General features: G+C 43.4%; 5 protein-coding genes across 5 annotated transcripts; 2 read left to right on the forward strand and 3 right to left on the reverse strand.

Annotated features, from left to right (window-relative positions):
- The first annotated feature begins 41 nt into the window (after positions 1-41).
- On the forward strand, positions 42-2,156 carry LOC125767638 (trichohyalin). The gene is made up of 2 exons (XM_049434427.1): positions 42-250; positions 317-2,156. Exons 1-2 carry the CDS (start codon positions 162-164, stop codon positions 2,154-2,156), a joined length of 1,929 nt encoding a protein of 642 aa, XP_049290384.1. The 5' UTR covers positions 42-161.
- A 47-nt stretch (positions 2,157-2,203) lies between these two features.
- LOC125767680 (uncharacterized) lies at positions 2,204-3,682 on the reverse strand. The gene is made up of 2 exons (XM_049434506.1): positions 3,285-3,682; positions 2,204-3,212 (listed from the first exon to the last, which is right to left on the reverse strand). The coding sequence occupies exons 1-2, from the start codon at positions 3,499-3,501 to the stop codon at positions 2,425-2,427; spliced, it is 1,005 nt and encodes a 334-aa protein (XP_049290463.1). The 5' UTR covers positions 3,502-3,682; the 3' UTR covers positions 2,204-2,424.
- Positions 3,683-3,960: 278 nt separating this feature from the next.
- Positions 3,961-6,188, reverse strand: LOC125767637 (probable tRNA (uracil-O(2)-)-methyltransferase). Its single transcript, XM_049434426.1, has 2 exons — positions 5,711-6,188; positions 3,961-5,646 (listed from the first exon to the last, which is right to left on the reverse strand). Exons 1-2 carry the CDS (start codon positions 6,171-6,173, stop codon positions 4,151-4,153), a joined length of 1,959 nt encoding a protein of 652 aa, XP_049290383.1. The 5' UTR covers positions 6,174-6,188; the 3' UTR covers positions 3,961-4,150.
- Positions 6,189-6,518: 330 nt separating this feature from the next.
- On the forward strand, positions 6,519-13,234 carry LOC125767650 (polycomb group protein Pc). Its single transcript, XM_049434450.1, has 2 exons — positions 6,519-7,328; positions 9,403-13,234. The coding sequence occupies exons 1-2, from the start codon at positions 7,263-7,265 to the stop codon at positions 10,822-10,824; spliced, it is 1,488 nt and encodes a 495-aa protein (XP_049290407.1). The 5' UTR covers positions 6,519-7,262; the 3' UTR covers positions 10,825-13,234.
- A 210-nt stretch (positions 13,235-13,444) lies between these two features.
- LOC125767601 (TBC1 domain family member 9) lies at positions 13,445-19,019 on the reverse strand. Its single transcript, XM_049434357.1, has 12 exons — positions 18,786-19,019; positions 18,378-18,553; positions 17,301-18,130; positions 17,073-17,221; positions 16,893-17,001; positions 16,155-16,823; positions 15,926-16,081; positions 15,691-15,854; positions 15,352-15,616; positions 14,554-15,271; positions 14,385-14,482; positions 13,445-14,310 (listed from the first exon to the last, which is right to left on the reverse strand). The coding sequence occupies exons 1-12, from the start codon at positions 18,827-18,829 to the stop codon at positions 14,092-14,094; spliced, it is 3,597 nt and encodes a 1,198-aa protein (XP_049290314.1). The 5' UTR covers positions 18,830-19,019; the 3' UTR covers positions 13,445-14,091.
- Between the last annotated feature and the right edge of the window lie 1,185 nt (positions 19,020-20,204).

Here is a 20,204-nt window from a genome sequence, read left to right on the forward strand (position 1 = left end):
ACTGTTGGTCGTTATGACAGTTGTAAATTCAAACACAGCGCTTCACTTTCAAAGCTAAACGAAAACACTACAAAGACGCTGCAGCGTTCGCATCTCGGTGTCTATATAATCACACAATTATTCACTATTCTGCACTTTTCCTTGATTGGACCGCAGCGACCATGTCTACTACGAAGCGTATTACTATGCCACGACGTACACAGGAATTCGATATACCGGCCCCACAATCATCGGTGAAAAAGCCACAATCGTAAGTACAATCAGTCCAACGCTCCATATGAACATCCAAAACAAAGACATTCTTCATTTTTTCCAGTCGAGTAAGCCGAATTGCACAACCTGTACGTAAATCCAGCAAACTTTCCGGTTTGGGACAGTTTGGCGAAAATGGTCGATCCCGATCGGTAGAACGCGGGCTTAATGTGCCACCTGTGGGAGGACCGTCAACAGCCACGAAAAAATCCCTTAACCCTCGCAGCAGCAGTGCTACACCACAATTGCGGACGCCGTTGCGAAACATGGGTCATAGTGTGCTGAATGCAGAAAATATCCCACCCTTCTCAATTCCTTCCACGATAGAACGTGAACGCTGCCCGGTAGATGCGCGCCAAGTATTCGACTACCTGGCACAGGCGAACGTGCCCGACCTGCCGAAGGAGTTTATCGAACGTGCCAACATAAAGGCGATGTCGATGAAACAGTTTCTCATCATCATTGCCCACCTGTTGCGGCAGATAGGTGGCAGTCGGTATAAAATCGGGGCCAACTTCATCGACGACATTATGAAAGCCATCACAGAACTGCAGTGTCCGTTTACGGTGAACAAATCGATGCTGAAAACACCGAGTGCACCACACTCAATTCATCAGGTGGTGACGATGCTTTCCTGGCTGATACAGCTTGCCGCTCCACCAGCACTATCGTCCGAGTGGGCACCAAACTATGATCATGCTGCCGAATTTCCATCCCCGGACTATACGCAGTTTTTCTTTCAATCAGCCATCGAAAGCTTCCATCTGTGGAATCTGAAGCGCGAGGAGGAATTTGGCGCACAGGTGGAAGCGATGGTCGACCGGTTGGTGGCGGACAAAACGGGTGGATTGTCACAGGAACAGGTGCGTGTTAGGACGGAGGAAATCTGGAAACAGCTGGAAGCCATCGATGCTGATCGGTCGCAGGGAAAAACGCGCGAACAAAGCTTTGACGGCGTGCAACGGGAAGTGCTGGAAAATCAACGTCTCGTAAAGCAGCTATCGGAGGAAACAAAACGATTATCGAAACAGTACGAGCGTCTCGAACAGGAATACTATCAGCGACAGGATCAGTACTATGATTGCGAGAACGCCATCCAAAAAGTGAAGGAACAGCTGGCGAACCAACAGATGACGACCAAGGAAAGGGACGATCTGCAGACATTAATCGCACACAGCAGAAACCTTATCGCGGCCAAGCGTAATGCAATTGCCTGTCTGGACGAAGAATCTTCCGATCATCAGATCACCCTGTCGAGGCTGATCAAGCAAAAGATTAATTTGGCCTCTGAGCTGAACTCCAAGCTGTACAACTTTTCCAACGCCGTCAAACCAGACATTCAATTTACCCCGAACGAGATAAGCCTAACGTCCGGTAATTATCCCGAACTGGAACAAACGCTGCTGGCACTCGAGCAGGAGCTAACGGATGTGTTCCGGCAGTATCGGGATCTGTATCTGCGTCTCAGCCAACAGAAAGTACACCTCGAGCAACAGGTTTCCGATGTACAGTTGAAAATCTCGCCGCTAGAATCGAAAATAGCCAAACAAACCGAATGGCTTCAACAGCTTCAGCAGCAGCGCGAAACGATCGCCAGGGAACTTGTTGCTTTAGCGGAACGTGTTAACGAACGCGAAACCAGCCAGCAGCGGGCAAAGAAATTAGATCTAAGCATGGAACAGGTCCGCAAAGAGCTAGAAAGCAAGTTGAAAGCGATCGAAAAACTAACCCACGATAAGCAGCAACTAATGGAAGAGGGACTAGAACGGTGCCGGCAAGCGCTCGATGAAAGACAGCGAAAGCTGACCATTCTACGCCAGCACGTTGAAAGCTGCGAAACCATCATGAAGGAGCTAATGGATGTTTGCTTCAGGGATACAGAGAGGCAAAACATATCCGATTAGCATGATGGGCAGTGTTTCTTTTGTGTCCCTCAATTTGTTGTAAAATGTTTTCAATTTGTTTCCTTTTTTATTTATACACGAGTCATTCAAATATAATATATTACCAAAAAAACCAATCACACTATTTGATTTAAATTTTGCATAATACCCGGCGATAGTATTTTCATGTAAAAATGGAATAATTGTTTTCTTATTACCATAAGTAAGCAATAATCATACTGCGTAATTCATTGTCGACTTTCTAATTCCTTTCAAAGGAAAAAAACATTTAAAATTTGCTTTTCATCTCTTCGTACGCTACGCAATTGACTTCCGCGTACCGAACAAACCGGGAACCGTGGACAATGGCACAGTTCATCAGGGCCACCGTGTCATCTTCCGCACGGTGCGCATTAGTAAGCTCCTTTCCTACAGTTCGTTTGTATAGATCAGAGAGGTTGTACCGCTTCTTGCCATTCGAAGCCTGTGAGCTTGGCAACGGTTTCACGTCTTCCGTATCATCGGAAAACGATGCATCGAACAACCTTTTACGAGAACGTGAGGGCGAATAACAACCGTCTTGACCGTCATCATCATTACACGCATCGGCTGGTTCCTGTGTTGACGGTTGTGTTGTAACCGGCACAATCGACAGATACTCCCGCAGCGCTTGCTTAAACTTTTGCTCCATACGGCCGCTCTGCGGTGTGGTTTCATTGATCTTTTTCCGTTCCGTCAGCCAATCGTTAGCTTGCTCGAGTTCTTCCATGACGCGTAATGCCTGATACTCCAGCTCGGGAATTTCACTGTCTAAGCCTTCGTTGTGCTCGTAGTAGGATTTCTCCACGTCGGCCTCTATCTCACGGAATGCCGGTAGCGAATCGACACAGTACAAATCGGTGGGCAGTATTACACCGATCCGGAGCATGTGTTGCTTTAGCAGGATAAAGTCAAATCTGTTCCCATTGTGCGCCACTAAGCAGGTGGGTTTTTGAAGTCGTTCAAGAAACAACTTCACCATCTGACCCGCGTCCTCGTCGAACCTTGATTCCTTTTCCAGCAAGTCATTGTAGAGCCCTACGGGGAAAAACGTTTGAGTCTTCGGTTAAAGGTCATCGGTAAGGTACCAACCCTGCAACACCACCCTACCTGTAGATTGCGAAGATGCAAGTGTTATCATACGCGATGGATTAAAGCAAAGCGATAGTTTGTGCGTCACGCGTGGTAGATCGGTACTCGACTCTAGCAGATGGCCCCGAGCACAAGCCACCATGGACAGTTCGGTTATTTTGGTGCGGAAATGTTCCAGGTGAGGTAACCCCGTTGTCTCCAGGTCGAAGAACACAAACGACTTTAACTCGACCATTTTAAGCTCCGCAGGATACTTTCTCTTTCCGGCATGCTTTCAATTAGTTGCCGAACTTCTAGTCGGACAGTTTTTACAGCCGAGCTGTACCGTTACAGGACGATACAGGTATTTAAATAGCGACTTTATTTATTCGCCCCCACTTCACTACTAGGCACGCGATTATTATTGTTTATATGCGTGTACAGAATGCAGATGCAGATCTGACGTTTCGATAGCTCAAATCCCATGAGCTAGCAGCGGCGGGAATTTAAAAATTCAAATCCAACGGTTTTATTTTTTTTCGAAATATCTGGGTTTACAATTTCAACACATATTCTTGTTGGAAATTTAAGTAATGGAGCATGTTTACGCTTTGTGGCAAATATTTAAGTCACACTAAATAGAACCTTTTTACTAAAAGAACCATGAATCACCAGATTTAATTCATTTTTATAATTTGTAAAGGAATACAGGGCGAATCCGTCTTCGACGATCTTTTTCTTTGAGGTAAGTATTTCAGCATTTAGAGTGTATCTAGTATTTATTACTATTTTTTCATTCATAACGCTAGTTAGTGGTATACACAACACACGCAACATACAACAGGATCGATACCAAATGCTATCCTAACCGTAACCCCGTGCACAGGATAAAGGCCCAGTCCGTATCAACTTCCATGGTTAAATTTACATTCATTCTCCACCAACGGGCAACCGTCCGGATGATTGGTGAAAAACCAACAGACCCGCTGCTTAAAATTGACGGGTTTAAAATTCTTGACCTTCTTCATTTTTCTCACAACTGCCTCGTCAATCACATCCGACACTTTGGTCGGTATGCGAAGTTGTACCGTTCCCTTTTCCACTCGAAAAATTTGATGATTGTTCCGCAGTAACGTTTGCAACCCACCACATTCCGCCTTCAGAGCGACTAAATACTCCTGCGGTATCACTTTTACTAATGCTTCTAACGCGATCGTTCCACCAGCGTTCCAGTTACGTGTGGCGAATTCTTCCGGAACCCGTCGCTTTGCAAGTAGTTCTTCGAACACAATCGTAACAATCTTCTCCACCACGGATCGATCGATTTTCGTACAGTTTCGTACCTTTTCAACACTTTCCCTAGGTTTGAAATTTGCCGACCAACTATCTTCCGTTCCAGTTTGCACCAATGTGTCCTTCACATCTACTCCTTTCGACCGCTCGTTGATGAATGCTTTTATTTTATCGTCAATGCGTTCATATTCCGTTTCAGCGTACGTTCTTTTATTGCCAATCAGGCAAGTTCGTTTGGTGCTTGGTATTCGTAAACGATCGGTTTCTACGTGAAACCCACAAACACCTGCAATTTCGGCAGCATAATTTAAAAAGTCTCCATACTGGCTAAGAGCACCATTTTGTCGTTGATATTTACGTCCATCGAACTCGTAAGCGCAGCAGGGTAGCAGAAAGAATCGACATCTGTAAGAGCTTCGTGCTGCTATGACCGGAATCCAAGGCGACAGCTCATCCGAATGATTGCCAATGATCCAATCGATGGTGGGAAACAAGGAAGCATTCGAAGGTACGAGCGTTTCAACGCGCAAATCAATCTTCGGTTCGGCTGGATAAAGATCCCACAGTTTGCGTTTCCTCAAATCGATACCGTACCCTCGGTGTCCTTCCGATGCGAGAATGTAGACCAGCAACCCATTTCCGCATCCAATATCTACGAAGGATTGGAGATTGTCGGTGCCGTTGGCAGTCCGCTCTTTTTTCCACAGCATAAGCAAATACGCTGCGATTGCGATGTCTTCAAAGACAAATTTCTGAGGATCGGTACACTCCGGCCAAATGGATACCATCGATAAACCATACTTTTGTTTCAATTCGTTAAACAAACAATTGTACTCCTCCAAATTGTCTACAAGAGCAAGGGATCGAATTGAAGCGGTACTCGTTCCAGTCGAATCAGTGGGAATGCTCGATTCCATCCATTTGTGCATCCTTTCTAGCAGAACTTCCCGCAGCCAAAAAATCGATCGTTCGTCGGTAGTATCGCTAGATCGGCAACGGATTGAAAGTTCTGTCTGCGACATTTCTAGCGAGAAGGGAAATGTTGGAAATAAACTGGTAACCTTATCTTTCTGAAGGCATTGCAGCTGCACACGATACGATCTAAAATCTATTAATTCATCATTAGATAATGCAAAACCTGTCTCTAGGTTCGAAAACAATTCCACACTTACCGATCAAGCAAACAACATCGATTGGATGAAAGACACCGATGTTTTTTGGCAATAAACGATTGAACACGATCACTCCATCATGATCGTATTGCGACAGATAATCGATGGAGCTACTAGCTGGTTGTCCTTCCTGTACTTTATATCCTTGATTTACGAGAATCTTTCGAGTTTCTGCCTCAAAACAGTCGGGATTCGTTTCCGCAATTTGATCTAGTGCGTTGTCCCACGATACCACCGACTTGGAATCATTTGTGAATGGTAGAATTGCTACATTTTTAACACCAAACAGCTTTTTGTTTATGACGTGCGTTTTGAACAGATAAATATCGATTGCTTTCCAGAAGTTTTGCAGGCAATCCTTTTTAACACAAGCTTTAGCAATAGCGTGATCGAACATTTCGGAACAATTTGCACTAAAACAGGGATGTAAACAAATGGAAAAAGGAAAACGTAAACACCGCATGTTCAATTCAGCATGTCAAAAATTCACTGCCACAAATGAAAAAAATTGAGTCTAAAAAATGGTTAAACACAGTGTTTTTTTTTAGAATTTGTGATTAATATGACTGCTATAAATTGAATGAAACAATGATAAGCAATACAAAAAGAAAATCTATTGGAAAAACAACAGCAAACAAAAAGAAACACAAATTCCACTCTTGTCATCCAAGCGATCATTGCTTACACTCCCACAGGCAACCCTGTTATCCCAAAAGCCATCTGCTGAGTGCGTGAATGTAGCCCATGCTGTAGCACTTTTCTAAATGTCGCGATAGAAAAAGAACATCAGTTCAGTTTTTGTTTGGGTCGTAACAAAACGCAAATTTAGACGCTTGACCGAGGAGTTGCTGGAATGTGCCGTACGGATCACAGCAATATTATCATCGGTAAACATTCGAAAATGTAAACCGTAATCGTATCGAGGTGCAAGTTGTTTTGTATTTTATAAGTTTGTTTTGGTTAAAGTATAGCTGAGAATACAAGCCGTACCTATATATTGCAGAAGCGAGCCTGCAAAAGCAAAGCGGTAGTGCGACTCGAAGGGAAACAGCAATTCAATTTCCCGCAGGGAAATGGTTGTATGATGCAATATTTAAAGCGTTTGATCAGTTATACCGATTCGCAAACTGTGAAGGTGACTAAACAGTGAAGGCGAAGTAATCGATAATCTCATCACACAAGTGCATACGAAGAAGATTCCCCTTTGGTTGCTGTACATCGTCGTTGCGTATGTGTGAGTGTGTTTGTGTGTGTGTGTGCAGTTGTCTTAAGTTTGCAAAAAATTTCCACTGCTGGTATAGCGGCTCCCACAGCGAGGTGTAATAAGGAATTAAGTGTGAAGCAATAATAATCACCGTACGCGAAAGAGGAATACGAATAGAAAGGTTGAACAATCTCACCGGGACGAACCGACGGGCAATTTATGGTGGACGTGCTGGATTAGAGAAAGGTGACAGTGTACCGCTAAGAGGTGTACAGAGAAGACGAAAGAAAAAAAAGGATTAGAACATCATAACCAGGGTTGGTGTTGTGTTACGCCTAAAGCTACAAGATGGAGAACGGTGGTGATGATCGGGTTTATGCAGCGGAGAAGATTATGAAAAAGCGCGTCCGTGCGGTAAGTATGGCGGTACCTCCCTAGTGGTTGCATGGTGGCTTGCTAAGAAAATGCGTCCGTTCTGCATCGAAACATAAAATGTTTACAATCGCATCCCCATTACGTCATCAACCGTTTCTATGTGTATGCATGTTTGTGTGCGTAACGAACAGACAAGGAATGAGTTCGTTGAAGAACCGGATGTTTCATGGCGGCAAAGTATTTGTCTTCATGTTGCCTGTTTTTTTCATGTTCTGCTAAATGACGAATACGAACGCAAGGTGCATCACCAAAACGTGCACCAATTCTTCTTCTTCTTTTTTGGGAATTTTTACTATAATTTTACCACTGCCGGTATCGTTAAGCGTAAGCAAACAATCGAAGTAGGCAGGTGGTGGTCGCGTCGTATGCACACTGCGATATTGGCGAAGATGTGCGAAACTAACTCACACACATACACACAAACACACACACCCGCAAACGGATGCGATCTCGAACGATGATCACACTCGCGTAGCATAAATTGCATGCGACCAATACCAGCGGGTTGCTCTACAATAGTTGAACAGAGAGCGATATATAACTACCGGTGTATGTAGCAGAAAGAGCGAGAGAGAGAGAGACAGAGAAACAGCAAGATACAAGCGTTAGGCCGCTTTTCTGCGAATGCAGCTGACCTTGACTGGTTTTCCCTGTGACTGTGGAGTATGCATCAGAAGCGATGGTGTAGCTTGTGTGTACATCTCCCTGTACATTCTGGCGGCGTATTCAGCTTTTTGCGACTCCGTTTTGTGCTTTGTTGCTTTCTCCCTCACGCTGTAGGAAGCCGGTACACGCCGGATGCGTCGTCGTTTGCCCACACATTTTAAAAACCTTCCTGTGTCTCTCTTGTCCCAACCCAGCCCTCTTGACCGCCCGCTGATGCATTTGTAACACTATAAGGAAAAAGGGATACACTCCGGCAAAGGTAACGGCGGTGCCGGTTTGTTTTGTTTCGTTTAATGGATCCTTTTTTTGCAGACAATTTTTAGCCGCACGACACCAAACGAAAGTGCTCGGGGTGTACACGTGTGTCCGGTGTAGCAAAAAAAAAATAACATACTGCGTATTAGTTTTTCCAGCACACACATGCACGCAAGATGGGGCAATTTCTACCTTTTTCACCTGCATGTGGTGATGCTTCATTTTATGACGTTGTATTTTTTTTTTCAATTGCAGCCATTTCAATAATTGACAATAAAATAATGGTTTGACCGACGCCAAGGCCAAATTAGCAATTGTTGAAAAAGAAAAAGTACTTTCACCAGTATATGCTGATTTTGAATAAATATTATTATTATTGCTTTGTCACATTGTAATGCAATAATGCAATATAGTATTAATTATTTATGGTGTGGTTTTTTTCCTAATATGTTTTTTGTTGTTATCCGGAAGCATATATCCGGATACTCTTCGCTGAATGAATGAGTGATTTAAATCCCACCAATGAGCTAGTTTTTTTTCTAATTTGCACAAAGAGGTTTTAAAACTCATCCACGATTTGACTCACGTTCGGGGATTTAGATTACGAATTAGTTAAACTACTTACTCATGCGTGAATGGCTAAACGAAACCGATTAAGAAGCAAATCAAAGAACAAAATAAATAGAAATGGTTGATGTCTGTTAGATCTTCAAATCTCATTCACTCGAAGTCAAAGCATTTAATTGAATTGTTACTATCATAAATACTAGTTTCTTCGAATTTAAAATTAAATGTTAGCTTTTCTTGTTTGCAATGAAAAAAAAACTTTAGATGTTGTCCCTTATGATCTTAGATGTCAGTTCTTGAATAAGCACGACCGTTGGATTGTGGAATCCTTTTGCTGTGTTCCATTCCTCACCAAATATCATCTGGTACTGATAAAGAATTATTCAAAAAAATACTTATGACCGGGATAATTCTGTTTCTTAGAGGGAATTGCCTACCAAAAATGTAAAACCCTAGTCGAGGACTAACTGGACAATAAACCACAGACCGTAACACCCAAAAAAATAAATATGACATGTACCTTCGTAATCTAATGTGCGTGTTTTTCTACATTCCGATTCAACAGGGCAAAGCAGAATACCAGGTGAAATGGAAAGGATGGAGCCAGCGGCACAATACCTGGGAACCGGAGGAAAACATTCTCGACCAGCGTTTGATAGAAATATTCGAGAAGTCTATACGTGGCTCGTCAACACCGAAGCGCAAAAAGAAGGCCATAATCGAGGACTCGGATGAGGATGAGGAACCGACCAGTACAATGGGCCCGACATCCGAGCCGGATCCGCCGAAGAAAGACGAACGTAAGGAACCATCATCGAGCGCCGGTCGGAAAGATCGTGAAGATAAACAACATCACCAAGGAGGATCTAAAAAGGAAAAGGAAACGGGTGCGGGTGCCGTATCAAGCAGCAGCACGAACACCGGTACTACCGAAAGCACAAAACGAAACAATAGCATCAGTCCGATTGGCAGCAGTTCATCGACGAAAGAAAAATCAACTGCATCGGGACACGCGGCGACAACGGCAGGGATCGAGCGAAGCGACAGTGCATCACCATCGGTTGCTGGAAGTGGATCGGTAGTTCCATCCGGCGGTGTACAACCACTACCCAGTTTGAAGATCTCGATATCCACCGATCGTGCCGAGCTGGGAAACGATCTTGACACCAACTCCAACTCGAGCGATGATCAACCGCTGAGCCATAAGGATGTCATCGGTACGAAGCGAAAGGCCGAAGTGCTTTCGAAGGGTGGGAAAGTTGGTGTGACCATAAAAACATCTTCGCCTGGTGACGAATCACCCGGCGGTCTGTTGAAGGCCCAGCGGCTTGAAGTAAGTCCGCTGTCCGGTTCGGGACCGGTTGCATCCGGATCCACCGTCACGCCGATCAGTGCAACTTTCAGCAAGTTGGATCTGAAAGCGGTTGCTCCGCTATCACCCGATACGCCCGCTTCCCGGCCCGAATCGAACATTCCGCCACCGGCCGAAGCCAATGCGCTTCCCGGCGGTGCAGCAGCAGTAGCGGCGGGCGGACTGCCGGCCGGCAGGGAGGAAGCAAACCCTTTAGAAGGTCAGGTTGCTGGGCAACAGCAGCAGCAACAACCGCAGCAGCAGCAGGACGGTGCAGCTAATGGTGCCAACGCGCGACTACATAACGACGCATTTCCGCTGACCAACGGTAACAGCAACACTAACAACAATATGCATATAACCATAAACAATAACAATATAAACAAACATGTCAGCAATCTAACTCTTTCGCCGCGGGCGGCTCCACCCCGTCTTTGGCTTCCGAAGGCGCAAACGACCAACCAGGTGTTTATTACGGATGTGACTGTTAACCTGGAGACGGTTACCATACGCGAGTGCAAGACGGAGGAGGGTTTTTTCAAAACGCGTGACATGCAACAGCAACAACAGCAGCAGCAGCAGCAACAACAACAACAACAGCAACAACCACGAGTCGGTGATCTTCTAAGCAATTAAGCAGCAAGATAGTATTTTTACTACGATCATCATATGACGTCGATCGTCTTACGTATTTTCCTTGTACCTGTAAAAATGAGCGATGCATTTTTGGCTATGTTGGGAAATGGTTTTTTTCTACTATGTATAACGCTCTTTACCAGAAAAAAAGGGGAATGTGGCCAAAGTTCTGCAATTTGCAAAAAAAAAACGGAAATCAAACAATAACGATAGGTACCTTTTTTCTGTATTGGTGGCGGCTACCATGTGTGATCCACGATGGTGTTGCTAGCACACTTACTATCTGGCTAGGGCACAAGCCTAACGTTTTAGGTCGTCAGCCAGTAGTGGACTAAGCCAAGCAGCAGCCATGCAGGAAAACAGGAGGGATAAAGGGAAAATAATGTACATACTACGCAACGTAAGGTAGCCTTCTAGAGCGGCTAAGGGTATTGAAATGGGCTGCATTAGGTCAGAACGATCATCACCATTTCGAATGGAGTTACTCCTTTTAACAGTGTAAGGTGTGGTTTGTGCATGTATATAGACGTTTAGGGGAAGTTTTCGATGTTAGAACAAGGGCAGAGGCTACAAGTGGGATAACATTTAATGCTAATGTGGAGCTAAGCGTACAATTTTTAATATTCTCAAAACCCAGCAACATTCGATGCGTTTTGATGGCAAATATGAACCTATAGGATAATTCTCCTCCACAATTCTCAGATCCTTTCCCCGTGCGCTTTGCTGACAGTGTTAGCATAAAGCGTGCTAAGGGAAAGGACATGCTTTTAATTTTATGCGGTAAAACGGTTTACAAATTTCGTAAATCTCTGCGTTAAAATAGATATATTTTAAATGAGAAATTCCGTTCCTACATGCCACACCTCTCTCTTTTTATTTTGCTATTCGATTTTGTTGCTTACTTTCTCCACAGCAAAATATTCTCTCTAATGAAGGTACCATACATACATTTTGATAATGTAGTTTTTAATTAAATTGCTCGGTTGGTTTCGCCCATCGAATCTTTTTATCGCTATATGCTTATAATTTAGATAATAACATAAGAATAACCAATCCAGTGCAACAACTATCGAGCTTTTATTTCTCACTTTGTTTAAGTAACTTTGCGCATTGGAGGTGTTAATGTATTCCGGTAAAAAAAAACAACTGCATTTTCCTCTTGTTTGTAGCGATAAGTTGTCAGTTGAGTTGAAAAATTTGCAATGAGGTTTTTGTTCAGTAACTAAGCGATTTGTTTTTTAAAATATTATTTATTGATAGCAAACGGGCATATGAGCGTGCGCAGAATAATGCGTGTTTGGGTCTCAAGCGTACGAAGAATCCTTTTTAAAGAGGCTTCAATACGGATCTACACATATGCTTAATTTATCGCCTAGATCCATCTCCGGAAGAATGGCAAGAATGTTCCAAAACTTGAAACCCTATTAATCGTAATCGTCTAACGAGTTACTCATTTAATATGCCAGCGATCTTCGCTGTTAGAATTTAGTTTGGGCATTAGAGGCAGAAATAAAGATTTTATTTGTAAGCTATCGTTTTAAGGGGAGATATACATTCGGAAGCTGGCCAGAATTTTTTTTTTATTTTAATTTATGAACAGATAGCAAACGTCTAAAGCTGAAAAAGCAATTTTTAACTGAAATGATCACCAATATTCAAAAACTCTCGTCAAGTACTAGTAAATTGTGTACAGAACATACGAATAAAATTTAGGTTCCGATTTGAAAGATTTATTAAGGCAAAACAAACTGAACATATGCGTTTCGACCTAAGAATGAACATTAAAAAAATATATTATTTTTTTAACATGCTGACTGTATATCTCCTTTTAAATAACAACACCATGCTCAACGGAAAATAACGGAAAGTAAATGTGGTCACAAACTGTATGGTATGATGTATGATCTTTTAATTTATTATAACACACCATTTTCCCAGCATTTACTCGTGCGCTTTGAGTTTAAATTATTGCACCGTTTGGGGGCGTATTTATCTCGTTGTATGTTTGATTAGACCGGGCACATTAGCCTTTTTTCTAGAGGATAGCAAGGAAACACCTTCACAACAAGCTCTTCAGGATAGGTACAGCAACTTGTCGTCAGCTGGTGTACGTAAGCTGGCATGTGTATGGACCGCAACAGAGCAATACAACTATCCAATGACCGGTGGATAGACCGTAAAGTGATCAATTTATGTGCGATTTATACTAGCACCGCGAAGGGGAACTCAAAACAACAAACTGCAAAAAGAATAAACAGACAAACAAACAACCTTACAATAAGCAAAGCATTTTCTGCTATCTATAGAATAGTGCATTAATATCTTTCGTAGTTGATAGTAAGAAAACAAAACATCTACTGTTATCATAGTGTAAGCAAGTAATTAAAACAGGCGTATGGAAATCCAGAAATGTCATATTGTTGCGTTTTTTGTTCTGTTAATCTTTCTCCTATTCAAACTGAAGCTTTCTTCTAGGTCGGCAAGGGACGTATCACGTTTGTGGCATTCGTGACTATTCCAGCATCGATTCAATTTTGGTGCTTAAGCTTTGTTTTTTGTTAATTCACTCACTTTAACACATTCGGATGTCGAATAAAACAGCAAACGAGTGGACAATATCTTCGCGTATAATCACTTGATTTACTCTCGTAAAATAGCTTCCTATAGAATGTGTATATAATAGTCGCATCCAAGCGGAACCGATTGCCGCACAGAATGAGAAAAAAGCCCCTTAAAATATTGCTCGCTAATTTCGTACTTAGTGCTTCGTTTCACGTTCCTTTTCCATTCGGTAAACTAACTAACAATCAGTTTCTTCACAGTGCTGTCTGTTTTGCTATGCAATCGGAGTTTTTTTTATATAACTAAAGAAAAAAGGCATTTTGTTTGAGCAGCACGGGAGAAGGTACAATACTTCATAGGACTGCGCAGAGGAATGAAATGAAACTACAGAAAAGATTTTCATTCTAACCAAACATGTGAAGACGATGCGATTTACTCTATAACAACTTTTAGCCACAATGATCAACAATTAGCACCTGTCGATTCCAAGGTAGGACCAACAGCCAGCTAGGGCAACAATTCGCACATTAACAGTAACACATTTTGCCTACAGGGGTGAAAAAATAGGAAGCCGGTAAGGATCGAACTTAGCATTTGTTCTACTCCGCAGGAATAAAGAGAGACACAGGGAGATAAGAGATACACACAAACACACACGCCGCGTAAGGGAAGAGGAAGCGTGGGAAAGGTTTAAGAGAGACAGATCTAGCTTTTGCACTTTCGGCGGTTTTTCTGCAACGTCTCGACACGCGATTTGATCGAGAATGGTAGCGAAAACTGTTCCTCGATAATGCCGACAGACATGGCGGTGGCCACGAACTGGTTGAGTGAAATTTCCCAGATCGCTTCCGGTGGAGCATTTGCCGAACTGTGTCTCGGCGTACGTTCCGAGCTGGAGGACGAAGGGTTACCATTCGGGTCAAACTGAAAAACAGTCGTAAGGGTGGTGTCGGTAAAATGTTTGGCAGAGAAGAATTACAGTCTTGTTCATCACTTACCACTTCGGCACCTTCCATTGCTAGCTGTGTGAAGCTATCGTTGCTATCGTCCCGCCGGCTCACGAGAGCATCCTCTCCAAGCGATATTAGTGTTTTATCTAAAAGCATACGTTTGCATAAATGTTACTAATAGAAGTGTGCAAGAACTCAAAACAAGAGTGATCCTTACAAGACGTTTGCACCTCCTGATCGGTCACTTTGCGCTCTTTGTTCAAAATCTCTAGCAGCGTCGTCCACAGTGAGATGAAGTTCTTCTGTGTCATGTTGGGAATGGTTTTGTACGTAAAGTTCGAATCGGGTTCGTCTAGAAAGATGCGCAGCCCACTGATACTACGTGCCTCGTGCCGGCGGCTTGTAGTTTCATCCAGGCTGCTGTACCGCTGAAAGCCCAGATCGCTAATGTCGGATCGGGAACCGAACGATTCTGCTTCGCCGATGTTCGCCCCGGACGCGTTGCTCGTTGCTCCGGCACCACCACTTGTACTAGCCACCGGCAGCTCAACGTAAAATATGGACGATGTTTCTGCGTTGTGCGAATGGGAATCATCCATCGACAAGTTCGGTGTGGTGGCATTGAACTGGGACAGGGACAGATTTTCCACATCCGACGACGCCTCCAAACTTATATCTATTGGGGATGGTAGCGATTTGAGCGTTTCGAGGGGATTGTCGCTAAAGAAGCTCTCCGCTTCGGTGGCCACTTCCGTGTCCGAGTCGCGTGATTCACCGGCGCTGCTAGATTCCAGCTCTTGGGCCGTTAATAACGGTGGGAGGTGAAGAATGTACAGCAATTTCAGCTTTTCCGTCGCTCGCTTCGAACAAATGATGCCAATAGCAAAGATCAGCTGTTTGAACTCGAGATAACCACACGATTGTTTGTCCATCAGCTGAAAAATGAAAATGGTAAAATATATACATTCCGCTCACAATATCATTTCCTCTTAATACGAGTTCCATCACTACCTACCCGGAACAGCTTTTCAGATATATCGATATTCTGACAGTGACCCCACGGAGTAAGATCGACGAACAACTTACGAAACGTGTCATAATCCACTCGGAAGCAATCGTACCGATTGTCGCGGAACCGTTTCTTTGCGTCGTTTAACACAGTGACATCGTACACGGGTTCGCCACCATTCACCGAGGTTGGCCGCGAGCGATTTTTTAAACTAATCTTCTCATCCTTCGTGTAGCACAGCAGCATTCGCAGCTCATCGCCATCGAAATAACTACAAATAAAAATGCAATAGTTCCTCGCTGTTAGTGTGCTCCCACCGCGCCGTGTTTCACGATCGATCCTTACCCATTGTCTTTATAATTTTTTATCACACTGTTTTCCAGATCTTTCTCCAGCTGATGGACAGTCAGTCGGCGATGTTTATTGCGCAGTTCTTCGATTTTTTGTGATGTTATGGCCTTTCCAAACTTTAGATATGCTTCGTAGATGAGCGTCTGTACCGATTGACTCTGGTAAAAGATTAAATGCACAAACGAGATAAGTTTATAAACAATTTTAGCTCATATAATTCCTTTCATACCTTTATTTGCTGCTTTTCCTTGTCCTCGATCTTGATCCGTTGCACTTCATCGTTAAAGATGCCCATTAAAAAGTTGGACAGCAGCTGCATTGCTTCCCCATCGTCACTACAGTTCAGCAACTTTTCCTGGTTCCATTCGAGAATTTTTAAAGCTATCTGTAGATGCGAAAGTTGAACAAATGAATCACGAAACATAAAACCAACAAAAGCAAACACACGGTTCACTTACAATAAAGATCACTTTTGCCCCGTCGCACAGAAAGCAGTCAATAATGTGCAAGGCACTTTCGTATGGCATTACGCTGAGAAAGATGGTAAGAAACCAGGAGAGGGAAATCATCCGTATCATACCAAGCTCGGTCAGCTTTACGTGCAGGTTCGGTAAATGGCCGGAAATCAATTCATCCAGCAGACCCTGATCAATCTGAGCCCCTACCACCCGATCGTTGTAATAGTCGGGCAGCAGTGACTCACAAAGGCAGCACAGTATCCAAAATGCATCCTCTTCATCGCAGTAGATGAGAAACACGGACGAAACGATATTCATCGCCTGGCAGTAGCCAATCTCGGGATTTCGTAGTGCATACGCCTGCAGTACCCGCCGCAGTGCCGTGATGCCGATACTCGTCTGAAAGGCTGGATGTTCCGGCAACGATCGGTGAAGATCACGCTCGATCTCCTCAAACGATACCGGGCTCTGGTCCTTTGCCTTCGCCACCAGCTCCTGGTAAAGGTTCGGTTGCATCATTTTCATGTGCACTGCACCGGAAAAGATGAGCCACACTTCACGCCGCAACTGATCCGGAATGCCTTCGATTACGAGGTTAATTGTGTCGGTTGTTCGAAACATAGAGATGCCTCGTCCATATAGGGAAAAATGTTCATCCCAGCGTTTCATCTACAAAAATAGACAATTACATCGAACCCTCAATCCCCTCCAATTAAATCTCCCCTTCTATGCGCTTACCTTTTCAGCTTGTAAATCATCGAACGCACGATTGTTTGGATCCTTGTAGAGATACATCAAGGGTTCCTGTTTTATCCAATCCAGATCATCGTGGACACGTGACGCGGGTCTAGAATTAAATACGACCAATTGTAAAAATTTATAATAAAATTAAATACTTCAAGAACAGAAAGAACTTACAGGACGGTTTTGGACAGCAATTCCGAGATTTTGTTTATCAAAAATTCTCGATCCAAAATGTGCTGCAGCACAAAGATGTTGCCGTCCGATGTGGTTATTATGATCCGATTGCTAAAACGATTGTGTGGATCGTCGTTCTTTTCAACGCTCTGTAAAAAGTATGACAAATCGGGTCAAATTAGTAATATAAAAAAAAAACATTACAAAATTACAAAAACATCAACGTACAACAATCTTGCTCAACGGTATGACCAATGCCACCATCGCGGAAACATCGCTCTTGAAGCACAGATAGTTCTGTGACAGATAAAGCACCCCATTAACGTGTTTCTTCGTATACGGTGCCCACAGGGATGCCTTTATCATCCCGTCCAGTATCTCCGATTTTGGCACCCGGAAGTGTATTCGATATTCGTCCGACTGCTGGCGTGCCGTAAGGTCCCGCAACAGCTGCGTCTTCTGTGCAACGTTCTTTTCCATCTTCTTCAGGATGACCGGATCGTGATCAACGATCGGACGGTCCGGATCTTGTATCATTTTTTGCATCGTCAGCTTGCTGAGCTGTTCGATCAGCTGGTACGCTTCGCCCGGTGAGTAGAGAAACACGAACGTGTACTCCTTGCTACCCTGCTGTCCCGCCCGCACCGTTATTGTGTTGCCCGACTTTTTGATATCCGTCAGCTCGTTGTACCGGAAGCACAGTTTACTTTCCGACCCGAGTATGTACGAGTAGAAACAGATGTGATTGAGCGACAGGTACAGCTGACCCTGGCGTGGTATTTTACGAAAGTAGCTACAGTAGTAGTAGTTGACAAGCTTCTCATCTTCCGGCATGCGAAATTTTTCGCGAAATTTGCACACCGCCACTTGAAAGCTGGTTGGATCGTTCTGTTCTTCGGCCGGCCGGGAGCTGTGTGCGAGTAGCGATTGGATCTTGCAGATGGTAAAGTTGGTGATCTCTTCCTCCGTTTCCATCTCGTTGATTACGCGAAACAAGTTCTTCGCTAGCCAATCCCAATCCAGCATAATCGCTTCCAGTGTGATGTCAGCAGCAATTTCTAGGAGGAGAGAATGAAAAAGGAATATTGTAACCAAAAAAAGTATGACATGACTTTCCCTTCTTATGTACGTCGACGGAAAGGATGCTTCGGTGAAGGCACATCCATTCAAACGGGGACGGTTGTTGCTTATCGCTTAGCTTGTTTCGAGTCTGGACTGGTTTGCTCACATTTGATAAGCTCATCTCGTACTAAACCGCACGTACATGCATACACACACAGACTCATATGCGCTGGTTCCACTTACCATAGCATAAACCCGTCGAAGGCTGGTAATGCAAAATTCTGTAAGGGGATGGTTTCGTGTCCAGAACGTTGTCTAACGTTCCCACCAGCATGGAGGAGAATCCTCGCAATCCCCCATGACCTTTGCGATGTTGCAACAGGAAATAGCGGGATGTAACTTTCGTTGTTTCGTTCACCCTTTAAAAAAACACAACAAAAAAATAGTCACAAATAAAAAACATGATCTCCAAAGTAAAAGTATCCGAGAGAAAGGAATTGTTTATCTTTCGCACAAGCAACATTAGTCACATCATGTGCGATAATCAATCTGAATCATCCACCCCCCTGTGGACAGCGTTGATGCTGGGCAATGCAACTGCGCCACAGACCACAGGGGAGATACCATCACCTTCCAGCCACCTATACGTACCATAATGCGAATGGCATCGAACATTCTCTCGGTGGGATCCACATGCTGTTTCCAATGAACCCGCACGGTTGTTGGTGCAGGCCGTTTACGGTAGCGTCGCGAAACAATAGACGGGATGTGCAAATAGCTAATTTTACGTACAATCGCGAAGTTACATGAATTGCACAGTTAGTAAACAGTGAAGCGATTCGACATTTTTGTTGTTCTTCTCCGTGTGTAAAGAGCGACTGTCAAACGAGGCGTGCATGTGTGTGGGTGATGTTGTGACATTTGCAAAACGAGAGCGTACAGTAATGGAGCGAACCGTATAAACGGATAGGAATGTTGTTTTCCCAACCGACAAAAAACGCTTAAAACGCTTAGCAACCGACGTCGAAACGACGTCGTTTCGACGTCGAAGGGAAGTATTTTTTCGACGAATATTGTACGTTTATAGTGTCGAGATCAAAACTTGACGAAATGAGAAAAAAAAATACTCATCCCCACCCCACCCCCTTATGCTCACTCTCACGCTCCTCACTCTGCTTCCTCATTCTCCTTCACCTACGCCTGTTATGTTATTTTTAACTCTAACTAAAACTTTTTCTATATATTCCTATCTTGTGTTTCATATTGGATTTGATCAAAGGCCCCACATATCGGTTCTAATGCATTTATTGATTTGAATACGCTGCTTCATAGAGAGGGGTGATGAAAATGAGCAGTTTGTATATTCCAAAGCAAGAGCACCGCACAACACAAGAAGAAGCACGCCTGCTGCAATATTATTTCAAAAGATGAATGAACGTTGAATTCAATGCAGGAATTTGAAACTAATTTCGGGTTCGATGAATATAACCGAACCTGAATCTCGAAATGGCAAACATTGTGTAACGATTGTGTTTTTAGTTGCCAATGTTAGATATGTATTAAATAATGAATAATTGTATACACTTTTGTTACACGGTAAACAATGTAAAAACATATGTATTTATTTTTCTTTCCTTCTGTCTTTTCAATACAACCGTATCTCTTGAACCCATAGAAAAAAATAAATACTGTTTCGTGTCGTACTGACGGTGTGTTTTAGTTCTTTTTCTGTGAACGCACACACCACCGTTTCTGATACGCAAGCACTTTCTACCATCGTTAATGAATGTTATCCTTGATTTGTTTCGGGTTTGCGAATATATTTCGGGAAGGTACCCATTTTCGTCCACCACACTGGTCATTCCTGGATGAATTCGTTTTTGATCCTGAATAATATTACATCTTTTGAATGCAGTGCTTCTCACTTTTGCCGATGCCGACGCATCGGAATGATTTTTGCACACTTTTGATTATTTAGCACTTATTTTCTCCATTATCTGGATCGCTACTATGTCAGGAATTGTTGATAAAACGCAACTACTACAAAAATCACTTGAAAAAACTAAATAA

The sequence above is a fragment of the Anopheles funestus genome, chromosome 3RL (assembly GCF_943734845.2).
Source record: "Anopheles funestus chromosome 3RL, idAnoFuneDA-416_04, whole genome shotgun sequence".
Classification (NCBI taxonomy): domain Eukaryota; kingdom Metazoa; phylum Arthropoda; class Insecta; order Diptera; family Culicidae; genus Anopheles; species Anopheles funestus.